Genomic DNA, 26,484 nt, shown 5'->3' with positions numbered 1-26,484 from the left:
GTGAGAAACCGCTGCTAACAATTCAGTGTGTGAACGAACTGTCCAAATGAATCAAACTGAATCATAAACAATTTCAGACCTTTTTGCAAACCCATTTGACCGATTCTAAACAGCTGATAGACAACACAAATGACATGATTGTTGAAATATTATCAGAAAGAAATATTCTCAGATCGGTATACATCAATCCCACTGACACAAAGATTTATCAGTAATATTTTATTGGGGCAAAATGGAATTTCACTGAGGGTCGTGCCCCAGTAAGAAAGTCACTGTGCAGTAAAAACCAAACAGTTGGCTTCTGGAAGTAAAAACGTCTCCATAGTGGGCAGACACTAGTGTGCTCTATAAATGGTTAAATATGTTAACAGAATACAGGACCAATCATAAATCAGTATGCAAATATATACAAGAAAGAAGACTAGTCACAGTTCAGTATTTAAATACTACAATGACATCATACCTGTTAGCTATCAACACATTATTCCTCATCCTCAAAAAACAGTGCTGCCTTGCAAAACTGTAAACGGAAAAACTAATCATGGCATACAGAATACCTGAAGCCAGCTTTTTTTCTTTTGAAGTAATTAAAATATTTTTCATCATCACACTCAATCATGGATTTCTCTGAAACAATGTCTATTCCCTGTTCTGATTAAGAGAAATGGTTGTGTGAGGGAAACACAGCAAGAGTGCAGTAAGCAAGAGAGACAGTATGTGTGTGTGTGAGTGTGCACACGAGTGATTTAGAAAATTACATTCAGCCTGTGGTAACATCCAGGCACGTTCCAGTGGCCTCACAGCACTCCTCAACTCACTCATCCTGCCTTATTCACCTTCACCACACTCTCAGTTAACGGCCCCACAGGAAACACTGGATACTGGGCCACAGCCCCATGAATAACGAATTCAATGGCCCTTAAATACAACAGCGAGCGATTAACGAAATGATTAATATTGATGTGTCAATGCCAGCTGATATATACAGGATGCATGCAGTAGAGCATAATATTTGCTCTATATTTTCAAGCCGGCTGACGTTAAACACTTCATTTGACCTGGGTTAGACCTACGGTTCAGTGTGGCGGATTTTCAGATTTTCTGTAAAAGCCCTGTTTAAAAATACAAAGATGGGCCAAGAAATAGAAATGTACATTCATTAACCTTCATTTGAGAGCACCACAATAGTCCTTCTAAGTAAACCAAAGAGGACTCACAGGAATACTCCACTTACGCGAACGAATGAATCACACTGTTTTGTTCATCTCTCAGCAGCAAGGCCTCTGAATAACAAATCAGCCTTTTGCCTCCATTTAATCCTCGTACCTTTATTTCTGCTGATAAGAAAGCTGGACATTTTGAGAGCACCACAATAGTCCTTCTAAGTAAACCAAAGAGGACTCACAGGAATACTCCACTTACGCGAACGAATGAATCACACTGTTTTGTTCATCTCTCAGCAGCAAGGCCTCTGAATAACAAATCAGCCTTTTGCCTCCATTTAATCCTCGTACCTTTATTTCTGCTGATAAGAAAAAAAGGTCATAGTAAAACACAAATCAGAACTCACCTATTTCATACTTACTTATTCATACCGCCATTCATCAATCTACCCCTATCTGAACTCTACTAAGTGGTGTGCTGAACACAAATTAGAGAAATTCTTAAGTTCCCTTCAGGTCGTGAACAGTAGCAAAATAAGCCACTAACTGAAACTTACTAGAGCAGTTATTATACTACCATTCATAAATGTGAGCTTGATTATATATATATATATATATATATATATATATATATTTATATATTTGTTGAAACGCAGGCTTCGTTTACTTGACCGAAAATACTGTAAAAATGTGCATTATTATTACAATGAAAAAAAATATTAATTTTGTAAATTAATATATTTTGTTAATTTTATCTTTTAATTTATCAACATTAATGAAAGTTTTTAAGGAAAAATTCATATCAGAAAGATTTCAAAAAGCTGGTGTCCTTACAATCCTCTTTTAGTCTACTGAAACATTTAGCCTACTGAAATCGGATGCATGGTTTTTCAAACTTCCCTTATTTTGAATTCCAAATTGCCCTTACATCTCTAAAACTACCCCCTGTTGAGGAGCATTTATTTTTAAATATCTCTGACATAAATATGCAAACATTCATCCTTGCCTCTGAAAACCACAAGACCCCATTTAATTCTCACAAATGATTTCTTCCACTTTAACTCAAAGCACCCCTATCCCTACTCGGCCTGTGTACGAGATGTCTGGGATATTGATCAGGACTGATGATGTTGTCCTGTCCAGCACTAGATTTCTCTCAGTGCTCCCCTGATCCACTCAACCAGCGACTGACTGACAGCTGTAGATCAACACGTGTGATGAAGGGTCCAAACAGACAGACAGAATCATTCTGACAGTCATGTATAACAGATAATAATCAAATGGATATCACTGTATTATTAAAAGGAAGACATCATAAACAGTTCAGTAACTATCAGCACTTACTATATCATCCTGATCTGAAACGGCACTTCTTAAGAATAGGGTACACTTACTTAAAAAAAAAAAAGCATTAGTTGCACAAATCCCAGAGTTTATGAAGTGCAAAGTGTTAAACTATTATTTAACTATTTTTTTCATATTTTCTTCATATTTTTTAAATTTTTTAAATATAACATTGTATTAATTATTAAAATAGTTTATTATTTCTAATTGATTATTAGCTAATAAAGACAACAACATCATATAAATCATGGTTTTATCATACTATTTTATCATAAAGGTCACAAAAATGTCAAACTTCATTTAAAATGTTATAATTAGTTTAGTTTGGCCCTGAAGCTATCAATCACCCTTTTGCTGAAGGTTAAGGACGTTCTTTCACTTTCCATTTCATTTACTGAAAAGAAAATATTTACTTCAACTTTATAGGGTCCTATCCTGCATCCTGTTCATGGAATGTGCCACATACTGTACTTTAGTTTTTAATAAGAGGAAGCTCAGAGTAGGAGAGGTTCCTCCGCTGGTCCGTCATAGTGAAAGGTGCGTTTCTCTGCTGGTCAGTCTCTACACAGAAATAAATCGGACTCAGAAATCTCACTTCTAAGGGCACCTGAGGTTCCCGTCCCAGTTATCATCAGTACTTTCCCTTTCCTTTTCATTACAAATAAACCTAATGAGGCATGAAATTAAGTTCCTTTGTCAATGGAGTATTTGAAAATTAAATCTGCAAGAGAACATCACCATGATGGCCTTTAGATGGACGAAGCGATCTTTTGCATGCGCGTGTCCTTCCAGTAAAACACTTTTCTTTACTTTCGTGAATTTATTTTGCAGAGTGTAGCACTTAGCACCCTTGACTTGCGCATTCATAAAACACGTGATCATGTGATGGCGGCACGCTCACAGCTCTACAAACACACATAGTGTGCTGCCAGTCTTTCCTAGCTGAGCTTCAGCTGCACACGTGCACCAGCCGAGGCTGTGATTTGTGGTGGACAAGAATGACGTAATTAGCTTGCTGCAAACACACACACATTCTCAAAGGTGAATGCACTGCAATGCAGCTCACATCCCAAAGGAGGCTGAATTGGAATGACAAGAGGAATTTTATAAAATTGTGATTCAAAGAAATTCAACAGGTGATGCATTCCTTAAAAAGAATGAAATGTTCTTCCATCCTGGTCTACAAAAGTTAATTAAATATGATGAAATATAAAAACTAAATACATTTTTACATTATTGAGACACAAATCAAGAGAATGTCACTTCTCAAGGTTTTCTTGCAGATTTAGTCACAGGAAACAGTGCAAACGACTACGCAAAAGACTACATCAGACTCAGAAAGACTATTCAGAAAGACTACTACAGCTAAACTCCAGCTTGCATGTTTGCCTGTTTTCAGCTCATCTGCATTCTTTCCATAATGTAGAAAGAGTGCATGCGCATGGTTGCCAGGTTGGGGAAATTAATCACTGGAAAGAAAATATATTGATCAAAAAAGCTCTGATTAAAGTATTTAAATTCTTGAAATCTAGCAACCCCAACCATGTAAGATTGGCTTGTTACAAATGCAAATTAAGGCAAAGGGCAAATTAAAATTAAACCTTTTTTTTAGGATAAATAACCAGCGGGCAAATATCCATCCACCCATCCATACACCCTACACTACAGTATCTATCCACCTATCCATCCATCATCCATACTTCCTGGCATTCAAATTGAAAATTGCAGAATTGCAATTCTGCATCCTGTTTCTTACAGAATTCGAAATCAGTTGGAATAAATTGGAATTTAAAAGGATTTTGAATGGCACACAATGTTTAGGACAGACAAGGTAAAAATAACCATGTTCTGTTGAGACTATCTGTAACAAACGATCCACTGAAGGCGAGTTGTGATGAAACCAAGTGCAGCTTTTATTCAAACAAGGTGAAATGCAAAATACAAACAAAGAATTGACTTGAATAGACTTGACTTGAACAGACTTGACTTGGCGTGAACAGAAACACAAACTCACCAACCGCACGGTGTTTGTATACTCTATCACAGAGGAAGTGAAATAAATGCAATACTTGTCAAATGCACAGACGTTTCAGAAACGTTTTCATGAGCAACAGAAACACTTTTTATATAGCTTACTGCTTAATACAGCGCCATCTGTTCACGAATAAAGTTAAACATAAACATATACTATTTAAATACCAATAAAGTGGGGGTATATATGCTTTTATCAGTGTTTTTTGATAAACATGACTCAATATAACAGTGCGACTACACTAAAAAAGATTTACTGTTATAAAAAAATCACAGATTTGTGAGCATTATTGGAATTTAATTGTTAGAATAAACACGCAACACACGTTGTGCTTGTCATTAGTGGTCGACCAATATTGTTTTTTTGACAGCCGATGCCGAAATCTTGGAAAGAAGGGTGGCCGATGGCCGATATAATTTTATTTATTTTAATTAATGTTTAAGAAATTTGAAATAATTTGAAAATGGATTAAAAAGTAAATGTGTTAAATAAACATACTTATACTTTAGATGACAAAGTATTTTTCACAAATAAATAAATATTTAATAAAAATATAATAAAAAAGGAAGTAAACACTGTAACCAACAGGGCACTCAGTATTCTGGGAAGTCTGTGTGCATTGGGATTTGGGAATCATATTTTTTCAAATAAAGCCAAGGTAACACTCATTTTACATACAGCAGCACACAGTGGAAATGACATGAATATATATGGCAGTGGGCAAATGCATAAAGCGCAGCATAATTTGAAATCACTAGTTTAATGTTTGTCGATCGCGCGTCTCCAGTCAAGCAGAACTCTCCTCCTGTCCGCATTCCAAATCGCACCCACCGTCACGCAGAGAACACGCGATCGTGCATGATACAAATGCACACTTCACAAGATCTCACAAATGGATCCCACTAAGTTTGCAAGCTTTGTGAAATTAAATGTTCATTAGTCATTCAAAGATTTGTTTAAATTATATAAATGCGTATTTGCTGAATGCTGACGGCAAACAAGAAAGTATTATAATGTTTGCCTTTCTATTACTAATAATATAAAAGCTATCATTATAATACTTTTTGTATACATTATAATTCCTTTGTTCAACCATTCTATCTGATTATTAGACAGACTTCTATTAGGGATGGGCGTATCGATCCAAAGTATCGATATATCGATACTGATGCGAGTATCGAAAGTATCGATACTCAAACAATAAATATCGATACTAAGGTGTGTTTTATTTACCAGTGATTTTGTTTATTTAACAAAAAAATAATGCATTGAATTGGACGAATAACCTATGTTAGTAAATAATTGTGTAGGATAGAACTATTTTCCTGCTCATCTGAACACACGCAAATGTTGCAAGACAGAACCAATCCATCATAGAGAGCGTTCACTCACTTCTGACAGTGCATTCAAACGGGCTGCGTTTCCCAAAAGTATCATAAGAAAGCATTTAAGCTTTTGTGAACGGCAGCCCTGAACAATCTGAACAATGCTTATCAGAGGACAGAAGAAAAAAAACATATATGTTTGAGTTATTTCACAATAAACAAATTTAAATTAGCCTACATAGTTTTTGCAATTACATTTATTGAAATTGAACGTTGAAAGATAATATTGATCATGTTCTATTCTGTAATGTTAATATAAATCATACACTGTCAAAAAAAGGTTGCATTTTATGTGTGCAACAGCCTGTCACTGGCAGTCCCTTATGAAAATGAACCATGGTTTTACTAAAGTGACTGTAGTTCAACTGTAGTATTTGTAGATTCGAATCATGTGTAAACAAAAAACATATTTGAACCATGTGTAAACAAAAATATAACCTAATAAGTTAACAATTAAGGCGTATTGAATGTTAACATGCGTTTTAAACAAAGTGGTTATCATTACCCATTTTACTCTTAGTAATTTAATAAATTTCATAATTTAAAAGTTTAGTTCAGAAGTATCGTATCGGTATCGATATCGACGATACTGCCTTGAAAAATATCGGTATCATATCGAAAACAAAATAAGTGGTATCGCCCATCCCTAACTTCTATCCATATTAGACAGAACTGTTAACGACAACGGCGAACAAAAAGAGAGAAGGTGAGCATTGTGTGCTCAGGCGCTGCCGCTGTCAGCGGCGTCAAAATAAACGTCCTGCCTCGAACGCATCGGCCAAACAGGAAAACTTATCGACATTGGCGATATATCGGTCGACCACTACTTGTCATCACAGAATCTGACTAATGAGAATAAAGCGTGTCGTCATCAAGGCTCTCGCAGCTGATTTTGAGCAACTGCAGCGCCTGGCCTAGGCGGCTAGGTCTTGTTTTGCTCTCGCGGTACTTTGATGGCACATGTGATCGTAAGGCGGCTGCAGCACCGATCAAAGTCGGACAAATGTTCTAACCAGAATGCATTGCTTTTGTCAGGCGGCAGTCGATCTTTGCGGCGCCGCATTAAGTCAAACAAGCCTCATGACACATGAACCAAAGAACCAATCAAAACATAACACACAGACAAGGGGATCACATGACAGAACATGACTGTGGCCAAACTACAAAATAAAAGACATGAAAACAATGAACATGAAACAAAACCCCAAAAACCTACGTTACACTATCTTTCATGGAGGTAAATTGAAATGTGTTAAGATGGCATTTGGTTTACATTGGTTAGCTAAGAAGTATCAACCTATTTCAATGTTAGGTATATTTTTCAAGCTGTTATAATGGAAATGGGGTCTTAGACCAGTCCATGCCAACAGTCATACATACTAAACATTTTCTGCAAGAATTCACACACACAACCTAATTCCTATTTATAAAGGTTACTATGAGAATGTGTGGATTCGGCACATGAATGGGAGCGAAGCACTGCATAGCTGATCCCTTTTATATACTAAGTATATACATCTCCATACTTCGCCAAAGACATTACATATCTCATGCATACCAACACTTTGCATTGCCACTCAAACTTGCAATGAGGTCTGGCTCACTTTGATTTGCGTTGCCAAATGCGCTCTGCATTTACACCTCGTCAAGAGCGGCGTTAACGGCTTCTTTCTGCATTAAAAGAGAAATCTGGGATTTGTTATTCCTTCCAGACACTTCTTAATCCTCGTCTCCGCGTGCATTCATCTCCCTCAAGTTTGTAGCGGCCTGCCTTCTCAGCCACCAATAAATGCTGCATCCTCTCTAAGCCTTGAAAAGCTCTGAGGGAAAAGCCTCGATTGAGGCTTTGCATTGTTTACTGACAACAGTTTCCACCCATGAGCACAATTCTCACAGATAACTGAACCACTGCAGGAGGCAGAGCAGCATAGTCCACCTCTGTGACCACACAAATATTGGGTCTCATTCACTAGTGTTTTCTGACAAGATGTGTACTTACAAGAAAAGAGTTCCTCCCCAAAATTATAACACATTATAACCCAGTATGCACATACTGTACATTTGTTGATGAATCCAAATTATTCTAAATGAGAGGGTTTGTGACTACAGTTAATAATCAGCATACAGTAATATGTGCAGTGATATTTCTGCTCGCCTGCACAGGCATTCATATTTTACAAACCTATCCTTGTGCACACAGCAAGATATTCAAATAAAATCAAATGTGACATTCTTAAAACTAATGGAAATATAACAAACAGCATTTAAAATATTTTAAATATATGCTAAATGTATGTTGTACACAGTGCAGCTCAATAAAATATTTTTTATTTTGAAAATACATTTAGATTCAACCTTCATATACCAAAATGTATTACTACAACATGTATTTCATGGGCAAGAAAAACATTTCCAATCTTACAGTGACCTACATTTAGGCTAAATGTGGATGGAATGGCCTACTCAAGATCAAAACTAGATTTGTAATCATTCAATATGTTAAATTTTCTTTACGTGTAATTGTTTTAATACATTGTAGAGTTTATTCCCTGCTGATTTTTATTCAAATGTGTTATATGTTCACACATTTACCTCAAATAAAGTGTTTTTTAACAACATATCTATCTTTTGCTACATTGTCGCTCGCGTCACAACAGCTAAAGGTTGTCTACACTGGACGCAACAAAATGCCCATTGCGAATCATTTGTCCTTTGTTCATCATAAATAGAATGAGGCATCAGTTTACTGTTGGAGATTTGTCTCTAACATTGTGCTTCATCCAGTGTAGACAGAAACAGAATCACTGATTATAATAAGTTTTAATGTGTTTCCCTTTCATGGGAACTTCGAACTGCGTCCTCTAGGGGTCGCTATGGGGAACGCCTCGTCGTGACCCGTGTCTGAAGCATACATTGAAAAAACACCAACTAGACACGGGTCACGACGAGGCGTTCCCCATAGCGACCCCTAGAGGACGCAGTGTCTCGTTCCCTACTCAGGGAACCATGGTTACATAAGTAACCTGAGACGTTAGTCATGTCGCTCACGTCCGGTGTAGACAAGGTGTAAATCTGACTGTATGTAAATCTGACATATATGACTGTATGTATATATGGAGGACAAAATATATTTTGAAATGTTTAAAAAAATTTTTTTTTATATTTTTTAAATATATTTTTAAGAATATACAAAAAAAAATTGGCCAAAAAGTATATTGGTAAAAATATATATTTATGTAAATATATTTTGAAACATACTTTAGCAAATATATTTTTGTGTATTTTTAAATATATTTAAAAATATATGTGTAAATATATTTTTTTGCTGCATGGTATAGATCGAACTTCTGAATTTTTGTATTTCCACATTCTGATCTACAGGGGGTGGTGCCAAAATCAAAAGTGCATTATTGGTGTTGAAGATTCTGGCAAAAGTTATAATGGCAAATAATTAATATTTTGGCTTAACACATTTCATGTTTAAAGTCCGCATGAAATCAAAATGGACTTTATTTACTTTACTAGCACACATTGCTAGTCTTGATGTGGACAATTAAACCATGCAAGTTAATCCACTGAAAAAAATTGTTTGTCTTGGTAATCTTTAATGAAAATCTGAACATTTACTTCCGCTCTGGAATTGCATTCCTTCTCTGATGACGTCAGTTTGACGGCTTGAGCAGAATATCCTTAAACACACCCCTCCAACCGTTAGTTTGCTATGAGAGAGATGAGAGGAGGAGCGCAAAAATAAAACCCCACCCTCTCCTCAATATTCCGTTTCAGCTGGAAATACGTCACTTCACTGAAATAAAGTCGGCAGCAACTTCCGGTTCACGTAGACTTTAAGGCCAACAAGAGGAATTTTTTCTGATTTTAATTTGTTTTCAATTTTTTTTTCTAAATCCTAGAAATGTAAGTTATTAACGAATCTTTTATGCTTGAAAACATTAAAGGGATAGTTAACCCAAAAATGAAAATTCTGTCATTAATTACTCTCCCTCATGTCGTTCCAAACCCGTAAGACCTGCATTCATCTTCAGAACACAAATTAAGATATTTTTGAAATATAATATAATATAATATAATATAATATAATATAATATAATTTTGTCATTAATTACTCTCCCTCATGTCGTTCCAAACCCGTAAGACCTGCATTCATCTTCAGAACACAAATTAAGATATTTTTGATGAAATCAATGAGAAATCAATTGAAATCAAAGTTTTCTGACCCTGCATAGACAGCAATGCAACTGACAAGTTCAAGGCCCAGAAAGGTAGTAAAGACATTGTTAAAATAGTCCATGTGACACCAGTGGCTCAGCCATAACGGTGGTTTAGCAACAATGAATGAGACCCATTGCCACACATTTACACTCATGCTGTATAATGAACATTTTCTGATATTTACATAAAAAGTCCGTCCTCACTCACATGAGTGAGTAGATATGAAAATATGCGTGGGTCAGAACACTCAATGAATAAAAGCAGCCTGGACGCTTTCTTGAACTCATTTTGAGTTCACCCACGCAGAGCAGTGCAAACTGCAAATGAGTCACTTTTCACAAGCATACTCGCATTTCTGCCTCTCTTTGAGTCCTGCACCTCTATGACACAACATCTCAAATGACCCATATCAGACAGTAAATGTATAATCAAAACCTAGTGAGCAATTAAGGATATGCAGAGGTCAAAGTGATTTTCTGTGGATTGGGAGTGAAATTCATAATAATCAGAGCATTGACCCATTTAATCAGTGCTGTGATGAACTCCTGCATCTTTTCACTGCTTGAGTGAGAAACTCAGCTCAGTCCAACTATGTGGCAACTAGTCTATAACAGCAGGCATCCTTTAAGCAGAGCAGATTGAAGAGGAGTGGGAAATATATTTAAGAGCTCTCCATTTCAGAGCAACAGACTCAAATGAAATGAAAATGATCTCCTTGCACATTAAAGAGTGGGTGATTTGAGAGACGCAAAACTGCTTCTTTCCTTATTTTCTGCATTGAGCCATTTGATAAGCTAAACATTTTGCCATCCTGTTTTACTGCACCCTATCCTGCACCCAGAAATGCCTATGTAACAGGTGAAAAACAGTATGTGAGATGAGTAGTATGTCCAAATTCGGTATAGTATTTATAAAACAGTAGGCGAAAAGTACACAGATGACTTACTACTTCTGGTGAGATTCTAAAGTGCGCATCTGATGGACACTTTACTATCCCATGAGGCCACAGCAGAGGAGTTATGAATTCCAGTGAAGCGACATAAGGCAGATACAGTCATGTCCGAATTTCATTCATACCCAGTTTCATTTTACCGGTCACAAAGTAATTATTAAACTATATATACCTACTAGACAGTATGCAATTTCGGAGTCTACTCTAGTCTTGCAGAGCCTGTGTAACTGACATCACACTGATGACATCACCTCTAAGATCCAGTCTCCCAGAGCTGCTACTGCACACATACACACACTTATATTCTCAACAATGCAAATAAACAAGACCGCTTATTTTGGCAAAACAGATTAACGCAGGTAATTGAGAACAAGCTGCCATGTCATCAAGTCAATGTCTATTGCCATGGAAACAGAGTAATTGTCTGATGTCCACCAAGTCTCTTTTTCTGCATCTTCAGATTAGTCCTTCAGTTTATTCTTTATTTTCTGCTGCTTTACATCTGTTGCGATACAGTAACGTTATGGTGCTTTGATGCTTAAATCTACATTTAAACTATATCATAATGTCAGAAACATTACGCTGGTACCGCAATCTGGAACGTGTTAAATTTTAATTCTATTACAGGCCAAGAACACACTGGAGAGAGATGGAGCAGGGACCCGCTAGTACTTAATGTATACAACTGAGTGTTGTATGTTAAGCCTGACTTACAAAACATTGATACAGTACCATATTAATGCATTTACATACTTTGTTATGATGCTTATTGTACTCACTGATGCTTACTGTATGATATATATTATTGGTGTACAGTAAAATGCTTTATATTTTTATGTATTAAGTAACATTTAGCTTAAATTTAACTTAAAATTACACAACCACCCAAAGGTTTGGGGTTGTTAAGATTTTTTAATGTAATCGATACATTGTTTTTTATGTAATTGATACAAAAATACAATAAAAACAGCAACATTGTGAATTAATTATTTAATTAATATAATTTAAGCAACATATGTATGTGTGTGTGTGTGTGTGTGTGTGTGTGTGTGTGTGTGTGTGTGTGATGGCAAAGTTGATTTTCTGCAGCCATTACACCAGTCTTCAGTGTCACATGACCCTTCAGAAAACTTTCTCATATGCTGATTTGATGTTCAGGAAACTTTTTATATTATTATCAAGGTTGGAAACAGTTGGGCTGCTTAATATTTTTGTGAAAACAGTGATATATTTTTCCGGATTCTTTGATGAATAGGAAGTTCAGAATTTCTTCTTTTTCTATGTAAGTCAATGGCTACCAGCAACTGTTTGGTTACCAACAGTCTTGAAAATGTCTTCTTTTGCATTCAACATAAGGAAGAAATTCATATAGGTCTAAAATACAACATGAAGGTAAATAAATGATAAAAATTTTCATTTTTGGGTGAACTATCCTTTTAAAAGAAATGCATGGCCAGAGATGGTTCAGTATTTTTGCCATTGAGCTACATCAGTTTAGATCGGGACATGGCAATGGGCAGTCTTTGAAAAGCTGACTGACAGTGGCTCTTGTGAAAAGTCATACCTGCTCGAGAGACCTGCTTCCTGCTGCCCTCACTGCTGAATTAAGAAATGCAGTTGATAACCAAGACTAAAGTAAGTTGGAAGAACTCAACACCTCAAAGTCTCTTATTCCACATCTTCACATTTTACTTCTTAAGTACATAATCTTTTTCAAATGGTCATACTTTTTCAGTCTGTCTTTCTATCTATCTATCTCTCTCTTTCTTGCTCCTACAGTACATACACCTCGCACCTTTGATGTGGAGAGAGCTTAATGGAGTGAGTGTCCTGATATTTTTCACTTGATTTCAAGAAACAGATCAAATGAGGAGTGATGGGCCATGGAGAACTGGGCAGAGGGAAACATCCTGATGCTCAATGGACTGATCATCAGTTACATCACCCAAAATACAGCCACTTCGGTCTCCACAGACACACCTGTGATCAGCAGCTCATTTAAAGACCCCATGAAATCAACTGAAAAGCACAGTTTTCTGTAAAGGAAAGACTAAATTAGTATAAACTTTATTTACATTATCTTTTATTAATACATTGGCATGTAGATGATCTGAAAGCTAACTGGCATGGACTAAAAGGCATTTAAAGGAGTCAATGAGCAATTTCATAAATGTGCAAGGTGACATTGTATTTTATTCTAATGTATACTCAGTAAACAAATACGGTATAGTACTGTTCAATAGTTTGGGTCACAAAGATAAAAAAAAATTAATACTTTTATTCAAGTAGACATTAAATTGTTTAAAAGTAACATTTCTATTTCAAACAAATGTCATTGAACTTTCTATTCATCAAAGAATCCTGGAAAAATGTATAATGGTTTTCACAATACATTTTAAAATGTATTTAAAAAAAACAGTTAAGTTCTAATAATATTTCCCAATATTACTGTTTTTACTCTATGTTTTAACAAGCAAATGCAACCTTAGTGAGCATTTAAAATTTAGAGAATTTTGAGTCCATATAGAAATTTCTGATGTTGGCAGCTTGGCAAACCTGAGACACACTGTTTTCATTTTTCATTTATAAATTTCCGTTCCTAAAAGTCAATCTTATGACTTACTTTCAAAGCCGCTACTCTAAGATCTGCTCATAGTGAAGATGAAATGGAGTTAAACTGTAAGCTGGCTAACTTTTTTACATTCTGTACATGTTCGGATTTATCCATGTGGTTTAGTGTTGGTGTTTTTCAGTCACTTTAAGCAGTGAGGTCGTGAGGGAGAATGCCACACACCGCCTAAACATTACAGACAAGCCAGAATGTGGTAAATAATGCAAGAGGTGGCAGTCAGGTCTCTCACAGCACGCAATGCTAAATATTCATCTAAGGTGGGCAACCCATGCCGAGTCTTGCTCGTATTCATGGCATTAGACGTCTCGTTCCTTAGTCACCAGTGTTCAGCCAAACAAACAGAGCATTTCAATGAAACATGCACCCGGAGAGCATCTAAACAACATCCACTTTGGGTGCAGGAGAGCACGGTTTACTGTTCTTCTCTTCTTTTTGCTGAGTCAAAAGATGACCTGACAAAAATGTGGCGATAAGAAACAGATTATTAATTGAGTAAGATTTAACTTTGGTATCAGCATCTTGATCTTCATCTGATCACCGTCCACAAGCACATTTCTCAACAAAACCCATCCTGAAATTTAATTTTGATAAAGGAAGGGCACAGAGCACTTCTTTATTGGCTTTGTCTGCTGAAGGGGGCTCCATTTCCACCTTCTCACTTATTTTCAGCTTAAAGCAAAGCAGAGTTGAATTACTGAAATAAATGAACTTTTCCACGACATTCTAATTTATTGAGATGCACCTGTATAGGGTTAACAGAGGTCATCTACTTTACCTCCTTCATAAAAGTACAGTTCCAGAGTGCCATCATCTGCCATTTCTATATCTGAATTGTAGCAATTTCACAGCTTATTAAAAATTGTTTATTTTAAACTCTAACAATCAGCAATAAGTCTTTACCACCCACATACATAATAAGGGCAGACCAATGTATTCAATACAATATTAAACACAAGTCAATAAGCATTAAAGCACAATGGAGGGCATAAAAGCCTGTAGGCATGTAGAGATGGTTTAAATTGCAGGCACATAATGAGGACCAATTATCATCTAATTTGGATCACACAGCACACCTAGTGGAAACAAAATGGGAGTATTGGCGGAGATATGCAATATCAGACTTCATATCCATCTACAGAAAATGATACAACCTTCCCACATTAAATATGTCAAAACCATCTTCCTGGAAACGGGATGATTAACTCAGAGCTTATTCGGAGAGTCTGGCATGTATAAAAATACATATCATTAACATATAACATCCTCAGCCCCCAGTTACGAACCATTTCTCAAGAAGGTGAGGAAGGCGAGAACTTTTCTAGAAGCCTTTTGCAGAGCATCAGTCCACTAATGCATCCACTCTAACCCTGTCCTGCATAAATATACATTACAGATGGCATCATTTTGAACTTGTTTGTTAAATGAGCCATGCTCACATTCATAATTGCATTTTCCAACGTTAATTATAATTGTGCGGGTGTGGGTGTGAGAGAGGACATGCCAGTCGAGGGTGGACTGCAGGGCTGCATCTGGTGAGATGCTTCCTGATGTCTCCTGAGCGCCCAGCTCAGAGAAAACAGGTCATCAGCACTAGCACACGGCACACTGACTACACACTCAAACAATGCCTGCCGGTGGGACCTGTCATGCCCAGTGCTCCAAGCAGATGCATTTGGGGGAAATACAGACCAGATTTATGATCCAGAAATTAGAAAGCAGTTATTTTATCTACCCTGAGAGATGCTGTGACTTACTTGCATCAGCTTGAGCATTTGGGCCCTCTAACGTAGTCATCACTTCTCAGATTATTAAAAGCATGAATGTATCTTGAGAGAAGACACGGATTCTTTCTTTACCGCCCTACAAAGGAAAAAATCAAAAGGAGCCTACAAAGTACTTTAAAATGTCTCAACCGACAACTGTAGCATTTCATCAATATTTATCAATTGTGACAGGAGACATAACAGCCAACAGGCTTGCACAGAAGTGCCATCAAGACCATTTATGCTAGGGAGTTTTTAACCAAGACATTTAGACTTCCATTTCAAACAAACGCTGTTCTTTTAAACTTTCTATTGATCAAAGAATAAAAACATAAAGCAGAAAAGAAAGGAGAAGTATACACAAAAATATTAAGCAGCACAACTGTTTTCAACATTATTAATAATAAGAAATGTTTCTTGAGCACCAAATCTTGTTAGAATGATTTTTCTGAACGATAATGTGACACTGATCACATTGCACATATAAGACCTATTTATAGCAGCAATCAGTATGGAATTTGACTGTTTGATTCATGTATTAGACTAACGTCGAAGACTGACACAGAAGAGAAGAAATTGTTGAATAAAGTAATTATTTTTGTTTTCTTTGCACACAAAAAGTATTCTCGTAGTTTCATAAACTTACATTTGAACCACTGATGTCACATGGTCTAATTTAACGATGTCCTTACTACCTTTCTGGGCCTTGAACGTGCCAGTTATGTTACTGCCTATGGATCTTAATTTTTGTTCCGAATATGAACGAAGGTTTTTACGGGTTTGGAACAACGTGAGGGTGAGCAATTAATAGCAGAATTTTCATTTTTGGGTGAACTATCCCTTTAAAGGTGCACTAAGCCATTTTTGAAAAACGCTTTTGACCACAGCGTCGGAACGAGTCCCAAAACACACTTGTAGCCAATCAGCAGTAAGGGGGCATGTCTTGTACTGACAGAGAGAAGAGAGCGCTCAATTTGAGTGCACAGGACGGATATTAGCAGATCGACTATAGATAGAGAGAATTGGAAGATTAAAAAAAGAGGAAAATATCGGAGGAACAAAACATTAAAAAGAAGGCTTACGATCAGACAAGAGGTAGGACCCACGTAAATACTGGAGCAGCTTCCCAGTGGTGGAGAGAACTCAAGGAGCGGGAAGGCTCGAATCGGATGCCGAGGTAGCATTGTTTCTTCTTGATAGGAGAGTAACGATGATTTTGCTTCGTTCACACAACTTATCCATGTTGGCTTTTGTTTGAAAATCAAAGTCAAAGTCAAAGTCTGCTTTATTGTCAATTCTGCCACACGTACAGCACATACATACAGAGAATTGAAATTGCGTTACTCTCAGACCCTTGGTGCATACAGTTAACACTTAACACTAACAGTAGACATAATACAGATAAATACAGTTTAAATATATATAAAATACAACCTATACAATATACAAAAAATAAATAAAAAAACATGCTTGTGTCAACTTCACTTGTTTCCGTGATCAGCGTTGCCATGGTTGTGTACGTACGTGTGGGGCGAAGATTTCAAAATAGGGGCGAGGTCCTGTTGGGGTATGGGCATGTTTGTTTTGGTGCTTTCAAATATCAACATTGTTTGGCAAAAATCGCTTAGTGCACCTTTAAGGAGGCTAAATGGATCACATATACAGTCTGTATGTATATGTGGGGTTTGTTACAGTAGCCCCTCACTGCAGAACAAAGATCCAGGGGGCGTGGTTGGATCCACATCTAGGGGGTGGAGATTGGTAGGTTTAGGGGTGGAGATGGGTGGGTTTAGGGATCGGGGATGGAGATGGGTAGGTTTAGATATATGTAAGGTGGGAGGAGTTGGATCTGGATCCAACCACGCCCCCTGGATCTTGTGTTCTGCAATGAGGAGTCGGACCATCTCGTTTGTTAGCCTAGTCAACTAGTCGGTTTCTATGAGATTTTTTTGAAAATGTATGGTGCCCAGTGTCTGACAAGTTAAGGGATTTAAAAAAAAGTACATATACATACATGATATATGTCATGATAAATGTTAGATTGCAACCTCACTCAAACCACTCAAACTACTACATTCTTGAGATTCAATTTAAAGCCCGAACAGACCTCACACCAAGAATTCTTCTGCATCCAGCCTATCTGCTGAAAAACGTTTTCACACACTCCTCTGAAACCTTAAAATCTGGTCACCAACTGCAAATCTGTGAAAGACAACTGTTCGTTATGTCTACTGTTGGAATGAAAGGACCCCCTCACATACTCTATTATCCCATTTCTCTGTGCAATTCATGTTAATGGCACCCACAATGAGCTTTGTTAAATGTTTGCATTGTTAGATGGCCCAATGTGTTTTATAGTTCAATGAAATTTAGATTCTCACTACAAGTTCATAGCTCGGCTGCAAGCAACTATACACAGATCTGATCTCTCTTACCTCTCATGTGAGAGCTGCTTCAAGACACCCTGGAGTAATCCTTGTTCTTAAAGAGTTTTAACTTTGATACAGTCATGCTAAACAGTTAAAGTCATTCCAGTCATTTCCTTGTGATGCTAAAAGTGTGATAATAAGCTTTTATTTTCTCAAGCTCTGTTTACTCCATACAGATGAATATATTTTTGCTGTTCGTTCCCAGCTTCCCACTACTATAAACTAGTGCTGTCAAACGATTAATCGCGATTAATTGCATCCAAAATAACAGTTTTGTTTACATAATATGTGTGTACTGTGTATATTTATTATGTATATATACAGTATATACACACACGTGCATGCATATATTTCAGAAAAGTGTATATATTTTTTTTTATATAATATAAATTATATGAATATAAATATATACACGTAGATACATGTAACTATTTTCAAAATATATACTGTATGTGTGTGTATTTATATATACACACAGTACACACATATATTATGTAAACAAAAACTTATTTTGGATGCGATTAATCACGATTAATCGTTTGACAGCACTACTATAATCTAAAGTGATTTTTATTCCTTTTTTTGTTTTGATGTGTTATTGCATTATTGTGTTTCATTCAGTCGTTTAGGAAGTTATAATCGACTGTTTTGATTTACTGTTGCTTTGAGTGTAATTCATGACAAGTGCGATGTGATTAAAAACATCTGATTATTAATGCTCGCCTGACTGGTGTGTTGAGATCTTTCAGAGAACGCATTTCACAGACGATCTCGGCTCAAAATAGCAGATAGCAGAATTAAATGAGTACTTATGAAATCAGGCGCAGCATGCACATGCGTGATGGCAAATTCTGTAAATTCTGGACTGTTTGAATGCATGTTTCTTCTTGTGGCTACATGTTGTCTTCTCTCAATGAGATGTGGCAGACAGTGTGGGTGGTAGCATGGATGACATGGATGGAGTTAAATAGCAATGGCCTGGCTCAGCTGTACCATTTGTTTGCATTACTATACATAAAATCACACTCATTGGCATAAATCTCCATGTTTAACTTAATATGGTAATTCAGGCTGAGATCATTGGAGAGCTGTTGCTTGGAAAGGAGCCTCTTTGTAGGAGAGATAAGGACCCTGTTTTACAGCTTCATAGAACAGTTATTATCTATCTTCAGTCACATTAATCTCAGATCATAATCGATTGAAGGACAATAAAGTCTAACACTGTTAATGTTTCTGTATTAAATCAATATCAAAATCCATAATATGTTAGCTGAGTAACTGCAAGGAAGTGTCTACACTTAAGCTGCATGATCTTAAAAAAACTGACATTGCGAAATTTTCACTTGATGACTTGAATAACTATATTTGGAAAGAATATATTATTCTGGGGTGATTTATTTGGAGAGCGCATCTGCATAAATAATAATAATAATAATAATAATTACATAATTATAAGGATAATTTTTGTGTGTGAAGTCCTTGGTGGGTTAGAGACAATCGGGGGGAAAAGAAAGAAAGGGAAATGGAAGGGAAAGGGAAAAGGAAAATCTGGGTGTCATACTTGAGTTTACTTTTTTTAACTCAGTAACCATAAAGTGAACAGACTTTCAAAAAAAAAAAAAAAAATTTTCTACTTGAGCTTTGACCACTTCGATATCACTATAAAATAGTCATTATTATTTAGATTTTATTGTGATTATTATTAAATAAAAATATTAAACACAATAAGAAATACTATAAATTTACTGTATAATTACACAAAAAAGTATAAATATTTAATAAATATGTACTAAATATTTAAGTAAAATTTATGCTTAGGGGTGGGTGATATACTGGTAGACACGATTAACTGGTAAAAATTTGTCAACCGTTTTCGACTATCCTCTCTATTGCAGTTACATGCTCACGTGACGTTGCTGTGCTATGTGGTCACAAAAAAATTATAGTTTACATGCATTTTTAAACATTGCGGTTTAAAAAAAAGTGATTTCGTCGGCGCCGATAGCCTTGTGGACAGAGCACCGACATACAGCGCCATTGCAATACGGGTGTCTCTAGTTCAAATCCCAAATCGCGATATTTAAAAAAAAAATGGTGCAGCTGCAGCACATCAATTTCTGCATTTCACTATTAACAAATGGCAAGTAACACGATTGCTAGTAAATCTCACGATTCATTACAAAGAAACAGCAAGTAACACACTGAATTAAAATGTCAAAGTAGAAAGACTGAAATAATATTTCCTTGTAAAACATACTCCAATAATACAATAATTTTAAATATTTTTTTTGTGTGACCTGCAGGCACATTCTTTACCACACAAGTATATGGCGCATAATAGGCATTACAACCCCAGCACCAAGCAGACCCCTACTGTGCCAATATAAATGCTTCATACTTTATTAAAACCAATATGCATACATATACACAGCATGTAGTCAACAACAAGTGGCATGCACACAGTGGTTTGGTGCACGCTCATTTGCAGTGCAATCATGTAGGTCGCAATCAGCAAGAATCCGCATGCAGAAACACAGATATAGAATGACTTTCAAAATTATAAGGGGATTCATTTATTACCTGCAATTAAAAATAATTAGCTTGTTAGACATGTGATGGAAATATGAGATGTAAGAGTGATATTGATGAATTGCAATGAAATTGTTTTAGAAATAGAGGACATTTTCAAATCAAATCAGGACAGAACAGGGCAGCGTTGTCATTGAAAAACATATTTGAAAATACACAACTGCAGATCATCATCATCTGCACAAAATTGAAATGTTTTTTTAAGGTGCATCCCAATGTGCCTACTTATGAACTATTCTATGCCATTTTTAGGTGTTGACACTGAAAATTCCAAAAAGAAAAAGTGCATTTTAAATACATGGATGATACACTTAATTTACCAAAAAAAAAAAAAAGTGGAATGTTGGACACTTTTCTTTACATACGTACATTTCATACGAGGTGGAGGGGCTATCAGACTCTGATGCTCAATGACAAAATATGTACTCAAATAATCTTTATTTACAACTCAAAAGATAATTGTTTTAACATGCAAGCACATTCTTGACCAGCTGAGTGTATGCTCATCATAGAGAATAATACACTAAATTACCAAAAAAAAAAAAAAGTGGAATGTTGGACACTTTTCCTTACATACGTACATTTCATACGAGGTGGAGGGGCTATCAGACTCTGATGCTCAATGACAAAATATGTACTCAAATAATCTTTATTTACAACTCAAAAGATAATTGTTTTAACATGCAAGCACATTCTTGACCAGCTGAGTGTATGCTCATCATAGAGAGGAGATGCATGGGCCATTAAAATAGTGCAAAATACAAAATTATTGTCCTAAAAAAATTACATTTAAACTTTTAAATCAAATGAAAGCACCTACACAGAGTATAGTTGCTAACTGCTGTTCAAAAATGAACATATTTTAGACTATTTTAAACTGACAGTAAACCAGTTAGTGTGATATGTGTGGTATGATAATGTGGCTTTTATTTTAGAACACCAGCTTAATTTACTTAAACTTGTTCATTTTGTACTTCCACTTTACAAGTAACTATATAATATTCATAATAAATAATCTGACTTTGTCTAAACATGCATTTCCACTATTGGAGCAAATTATTCTGAGCACAGAGAGTACTTGTACCAGTAGCAGTACCAGTGAACAGATCATAAAATAACCTTTTTTTCTTAGTTTTAAGAACATTTCAAAGACTAAAAAACGTTGTTTTCCACTATAAAAAAACTGTTGTGCAATGGAAAGATTCCATGAGTGTTAAAGAATCTTTATTTTTAAGATTGTATGACTACATGCACAGATTTCTCTGCATGGTTAGGTAACCGTATGATGTGGAGACTCACAATATACAATCACATAGCCAGTATTCGATTTCTCAGCACCACAATAAAGAGGAAAACAGAACTATGTCAAACAGCCCAGATCGGTACAGGATGGCATGATTCAGCAACAATGCAACAAAAACTTGCTAGTTTGTCGACCTGAAATCTATGAATGCATGCAGGTACTGTATATTCCTTTGAATTAAAGGTCATATATAAACGCTTGTAAAACAAAAAAAAATTCTCATTCCCACAGTTAGGATTTTCTCTTCACATTAATATGGGAATACATTAATATGTATACATCAATATATGACAACTACACCTAGACCTTCACCTTGCACAATCAAACTCCAAGTCTAGCACTCAGGCTGACATATTCCTTTGTTGAATATCAAGAACTTAACTAGCAAAGCAAGCTATTTTTAAATTGCTTTGCTTTGTGAGATGTCCCCAGACTGGTGAACCTTTTGCACAGTGCCACGTGCAGCGCATGTCTCAACAATCCTACCTCTCTGAGAGCACAAAACTGCACAACTGTGTCAGCTTCACTCCCGTCACCATACACCATGTGACACCACCAGGATGACAACAAAAAAAAAAAGGAAAGAAAGAAAAGGAAAAGCAGAAATAACGTAAGGAAGCGATCCTCCAAATCAGCCACTTCAGAGGAAGCAAAACAATACTGATGTTTTATGAAAATACCCAGGTGAAGTGCTCAAGCGTTCAGAGCACTTTGCAGGAGTTGGGCTGCATTGGTGTGGTTGTGGCCTAGTTTTGTGACGTGGGCTATTAAGTCATTCCATTCAGCTTTTCCACGACTGGCTTTTATTCAATTAGCAACTCTCGCCGAGCAACATTCTTCAAGCTCAGAGCTGACTGGACACTAATATGGGAGCTGAAAACCAAAGCAGCTGTACGATAGCATTTGGAAATGCCACATCTGTAAGTAACAACAGCACCGTGTGATTTCATAATGGGGTCTTTAAGGCTGATCACAATGTACCTCGTCTGTGCAATCACTGCTATATATCAGTACGGTTTACTGTGTGGAGACCTGCTGATATCGCGTTTTTTGTTGTATGCATTTGTCATTTTTTATTTAATCTCTTTATTTTAAAATGTGTATAGGTAGTATTTATAAAGTTTTAGCTTTTAGTTTTGGATCTGTTTTTAGTTATTTTAATACTACAATTGATTGCTTCTATTGTCCTCATTTGTAAGTCGCTTTGGATAAAAGCGTCTGATAAATGACTAAATAAATAAATAAATAAATAAATAAATATCAGACCACAGCTTTGATGGCCTACTTCCAATATAGCAATTCCACATCCTTTACTGTTTGAACAGCATCCAAACACAATCCTCAGGGTCAAAGACTTAGAGTAAATGGAATATCACTCTATTGAACACGCTGATCAGAACTCATTCAGACTTCTGGAGACCCTGATGGGCTGACACTGTGAAACCCAATAGGTTTCCACAATCCCGTTCATTAGCTCTGTCACTGATGTAAGCTTGGGTAAATGAATGTACTGACCTGCAAAGAGAATACAATTCCATGGGTGAGCCAATAACCTCATGCACCGTAAGATACCACCGGGGAAATATTTGCAACTACTTTTCATACAAGGTGATCAATCGCCCTCTAATAGCCTTCAGTTCTCTATAAGGTTTATTCTCAATTACATTAATAATGGATTTGAACGGAACGAGTCAATGAACGTCTACTATTCTCAGGAACTCTTTAGTCATTCGAGCTTGATTAAATCCAAAAATCTTTTTCATTTTGTACCAAGTACAAATACAACACTACAAGTGCCTTCTCTTGTTGCAAGATAGATAAGAAGCAATTTTATACCAGATACTCCACGGTTATGAGCTTTACAGTGAAAACAGGATGATAAATTAGCTCTCCAGCCCACACAATGTGTGTGTAGGCCTTAACGTGTCAATCATTGCAAACTCAAGAACATGCTTGAAGTGTGTCATTCAAGCACGCTGCTCTAAACAAAATAGGTGCTGCATTTTGTAAAGAGGACAAGCAGTAATCACCCGACCTCGACTCTTCAAATCACAAGTGTCATTGAAAATAAAGAGCTGCTCAAACTCACCTCCAGATTTGTCCGAGCTGTAAGATGTGCATGACGGACTGCAACAGCCAGATACAGAGGGAACAGGACGCTGAGCGTGTCTTACTAGTCCGGGCTGCAGTAGCGCTGTTGCTGCTGTTGCTTGTGGTGTTGCTCTTGCTCGCCGTGGACGCCTGTCTTTGAGGCGTAGACGGGTGGGCTCCAACGTCTCCGTGCGAAGCGGAGCAGCTGAGCAGCTTCCCGTCCATGTGGGAGCAGCTCGCCGCGCCGCCACCGCCGCCGCCGCCGGAGCTCTCCTCGGTGCTGAAATCATGGACGAACCAGCGGAAACTGAAGACCTGCACGGAGAACGAGCCGAGCACCACAAAAAACAGCGTAAGCCCGAACCACCAGTAGTCGCGGCGGAGGTAATAGTCGACCGAAAGCCAAATATCAGTGCCCACATCCGCGAAATACACCGCCACTGCGGCGAGGATCCACAGACAGTCCCAGACCGTGTATTTCTGCTGCTCCCTGCCGAGGCGGAGACATGTCGAATTTGAGCCACAGCACCGCGACTCCCCGTTGACGAAGTCCGCCTCTCCGGTTCCAGAATCCGGCTGCGATCCCGGAGCGAGCCCTTGAACAGAACCCGAGTGATCCGAATTCTGCAAAGGCGTAAATGCTACATCGCTCTTCTTCATCTTTAGCACCCCGTCGGATTTCGCGGCCATTGTAGCAGCTTTGTCTTTTCACCGTTTTCGCGTCTTCTCCTCGGCTTCTGTATTCCAGGCGAAGAGACACTGGGCTGGGCGACCTCCTCTTCCGCCAGCTACAGCGCCGCCTGCTCATAACAAAGCAACACTTCCCTTCGGTAGCGGGTACGAACCATAAACTCTCCCGTGGCTCCTGCTTAACACTATGACATCATTGCTTTGCAACTCTTCGTCAGGAGCACATCGTGGTGTTCAATATCCAGCTATTGCAGCACAGCCTTCTGCTAACTTCACATTCGCGCATAAAAATAATGTCTACGGCAGCGGTTCATTAAAGAGGCGACCGCTCGGTTGCTATGGCATTTGTAAACGTGCAGTTTTGAATTCCACCCTAAACTGAACACGCTCTCCAGCGGACGCGAGCGGGGCGTCAAAAGTAAATAGGGAAGCGTCCGTTGTGGCGGTTTTTCACGCGATGCACAGCTACTGCAGAAACTTTATTATGCTGAAATAAAATTATTTTATTTACAAATATCATATCTGCGTCAGCTTTATTCGTTACATTTGAATAACTTCTGACTGTTAGAACAAGCTAGCTCGTGCAGTTTCTGGTTAAATTTAAATTTTCTTTAGTAGATTTAGCCTTTTTTTTAGTAATCATATATATAATATATATATATATATATATATATAAAATCAGTTATTATATAATTAATAAATTTTGTATACCAATGGGTTTTCCTTAAAGTTGGATAGTTATCCATGCTTTTTACTGTTACTGAAGTCATCGAGCTCACAGCTGATTGGTCCATGTTAGTAAACGTAAGATGACGTGCAGCTTCCAGATGTCCACTGAAGACAGACTGAAGCCGTTGCGGTGCGTGATTGGTAACCTGCGTTTGTAACATATAGCCTACAACGCTTGCAAAAAAACATGAATATAGGTTGTTTTGACGCATTTAAATCTAAACAATAACAATGAACATGTTTTACATAAGCTGAAACGAATAACACGCTTCCATGTTTGGTATTTTCAATGGAAGTACCCGAATATAAGCTTTATTTAACCTTTAAAAAGCTTAAATTGATCTATAATAAAACCGTTATCTTCCAAACGCGTCCTCGTCTCGTATAATAACTAAAGGTTCAGCACCACGGAAAGCTCCTGCTATCAGTTCATTAATCTGGCTCATTGTGCACTATGCAGAAGGTCTGCCATAAACAACAAGCCGCGTCGGAGCTCCATATATCACCAAGGACGCTCCAGTGCCACCGGACGTATTGTGCTGGGTGGGCTAACTGGCGTCATTATTGAATTTATTGGCACCCTTGAGTACGGCGCTGTATTGTCGACACGCCCTCTGCTTGCCGGTTACACATAAAGCGAGTCGCTCGCTTTGAAAAACAGCCACTATGGCAAACACACACACACACACACACACACACTGAATGGTTTTAAGATATTGTATTGATTCAAGTCTAACGGTGAGAAAATTAGCATATTACACCAGCTGCTGCTGCCAGGTAAGGATCATATGCATTAATGAGGCACATCGCCCACAAAGATACGTAATAAAAGATAAATCAGCAAGGCTCTGACGTACGCAGCTCTAACACTTTGATAGCCCTGAGCTTATTACGCCTCAGGTTTTAAACTTCACATGCTGTTTGGGATTGGGCATTGAAACAGATGGCGTCAAACCGTCAACATTAAGTGGGCTGCCGTGAATTGACTTCAATAATAGACTTGAGAGATGCAGCAGAGATGAAATCTCGCTAATTAATTACAGCACGGACGGTGCAGCATTTAAGATACCACGTTCTGTATTTGTGTGTGTGTGTGTGTGTGTGTGTGTGTGTGTGTGTGTGTGTGTGTGTGTGTGTTTGCGTTCTTCTTAT

General features: G+C 37.3%; 1 protein-coding gene across 1 annotated transcript in view; it reads right to left on the bottom strand.

The window, feature by feature from the left end:
- Nucleotides 1-24,951, bottom strand: part of LOC107679338 (XK-related protein 4-like) — a 51,487-nt gene extending 26,536 nt beyond the window's left edge. Inside the window, exon 1 of the mRNA XM_016474865.1 lies at nucleotides 23,912-24,951. Within this exon, the coding sequence (XP_016330351.1) occupies nucleotides 23,912-24,603 (692 nt within the window). The 5' untranslated portion in view covers nucleotides 24,604-24,951. The remainder of the gene's footprint in view (nucleotides 1-23,911) is intronic.
- Nucleotides 24,952-26,484: the final 1,533 nt, after the last annotated feature.

The sequence above is a fragment of the Sinocyclocheilus anshuiensis genome, unplaced genomic scaffold (assembly GCF_001515605.1).
Source record: "Sinocyclocheilus anshuiensis isolate Anshui unplaced genomic scaffold, SAMN03320099.WGS_v1.1 scaffold2310, whole genome shotgun sequence".
Taxonomy (NCBI): Eukaryota; Metazoa; Chordata; class Actinopteri; order Cypriniformes; family Cyprinidae; genus Sinocyclocheilus; species Sinocyclocheilus anshuiensis.
This window is presented reverse-complemented; position numbering and strand designations above follow the sequence as displayed.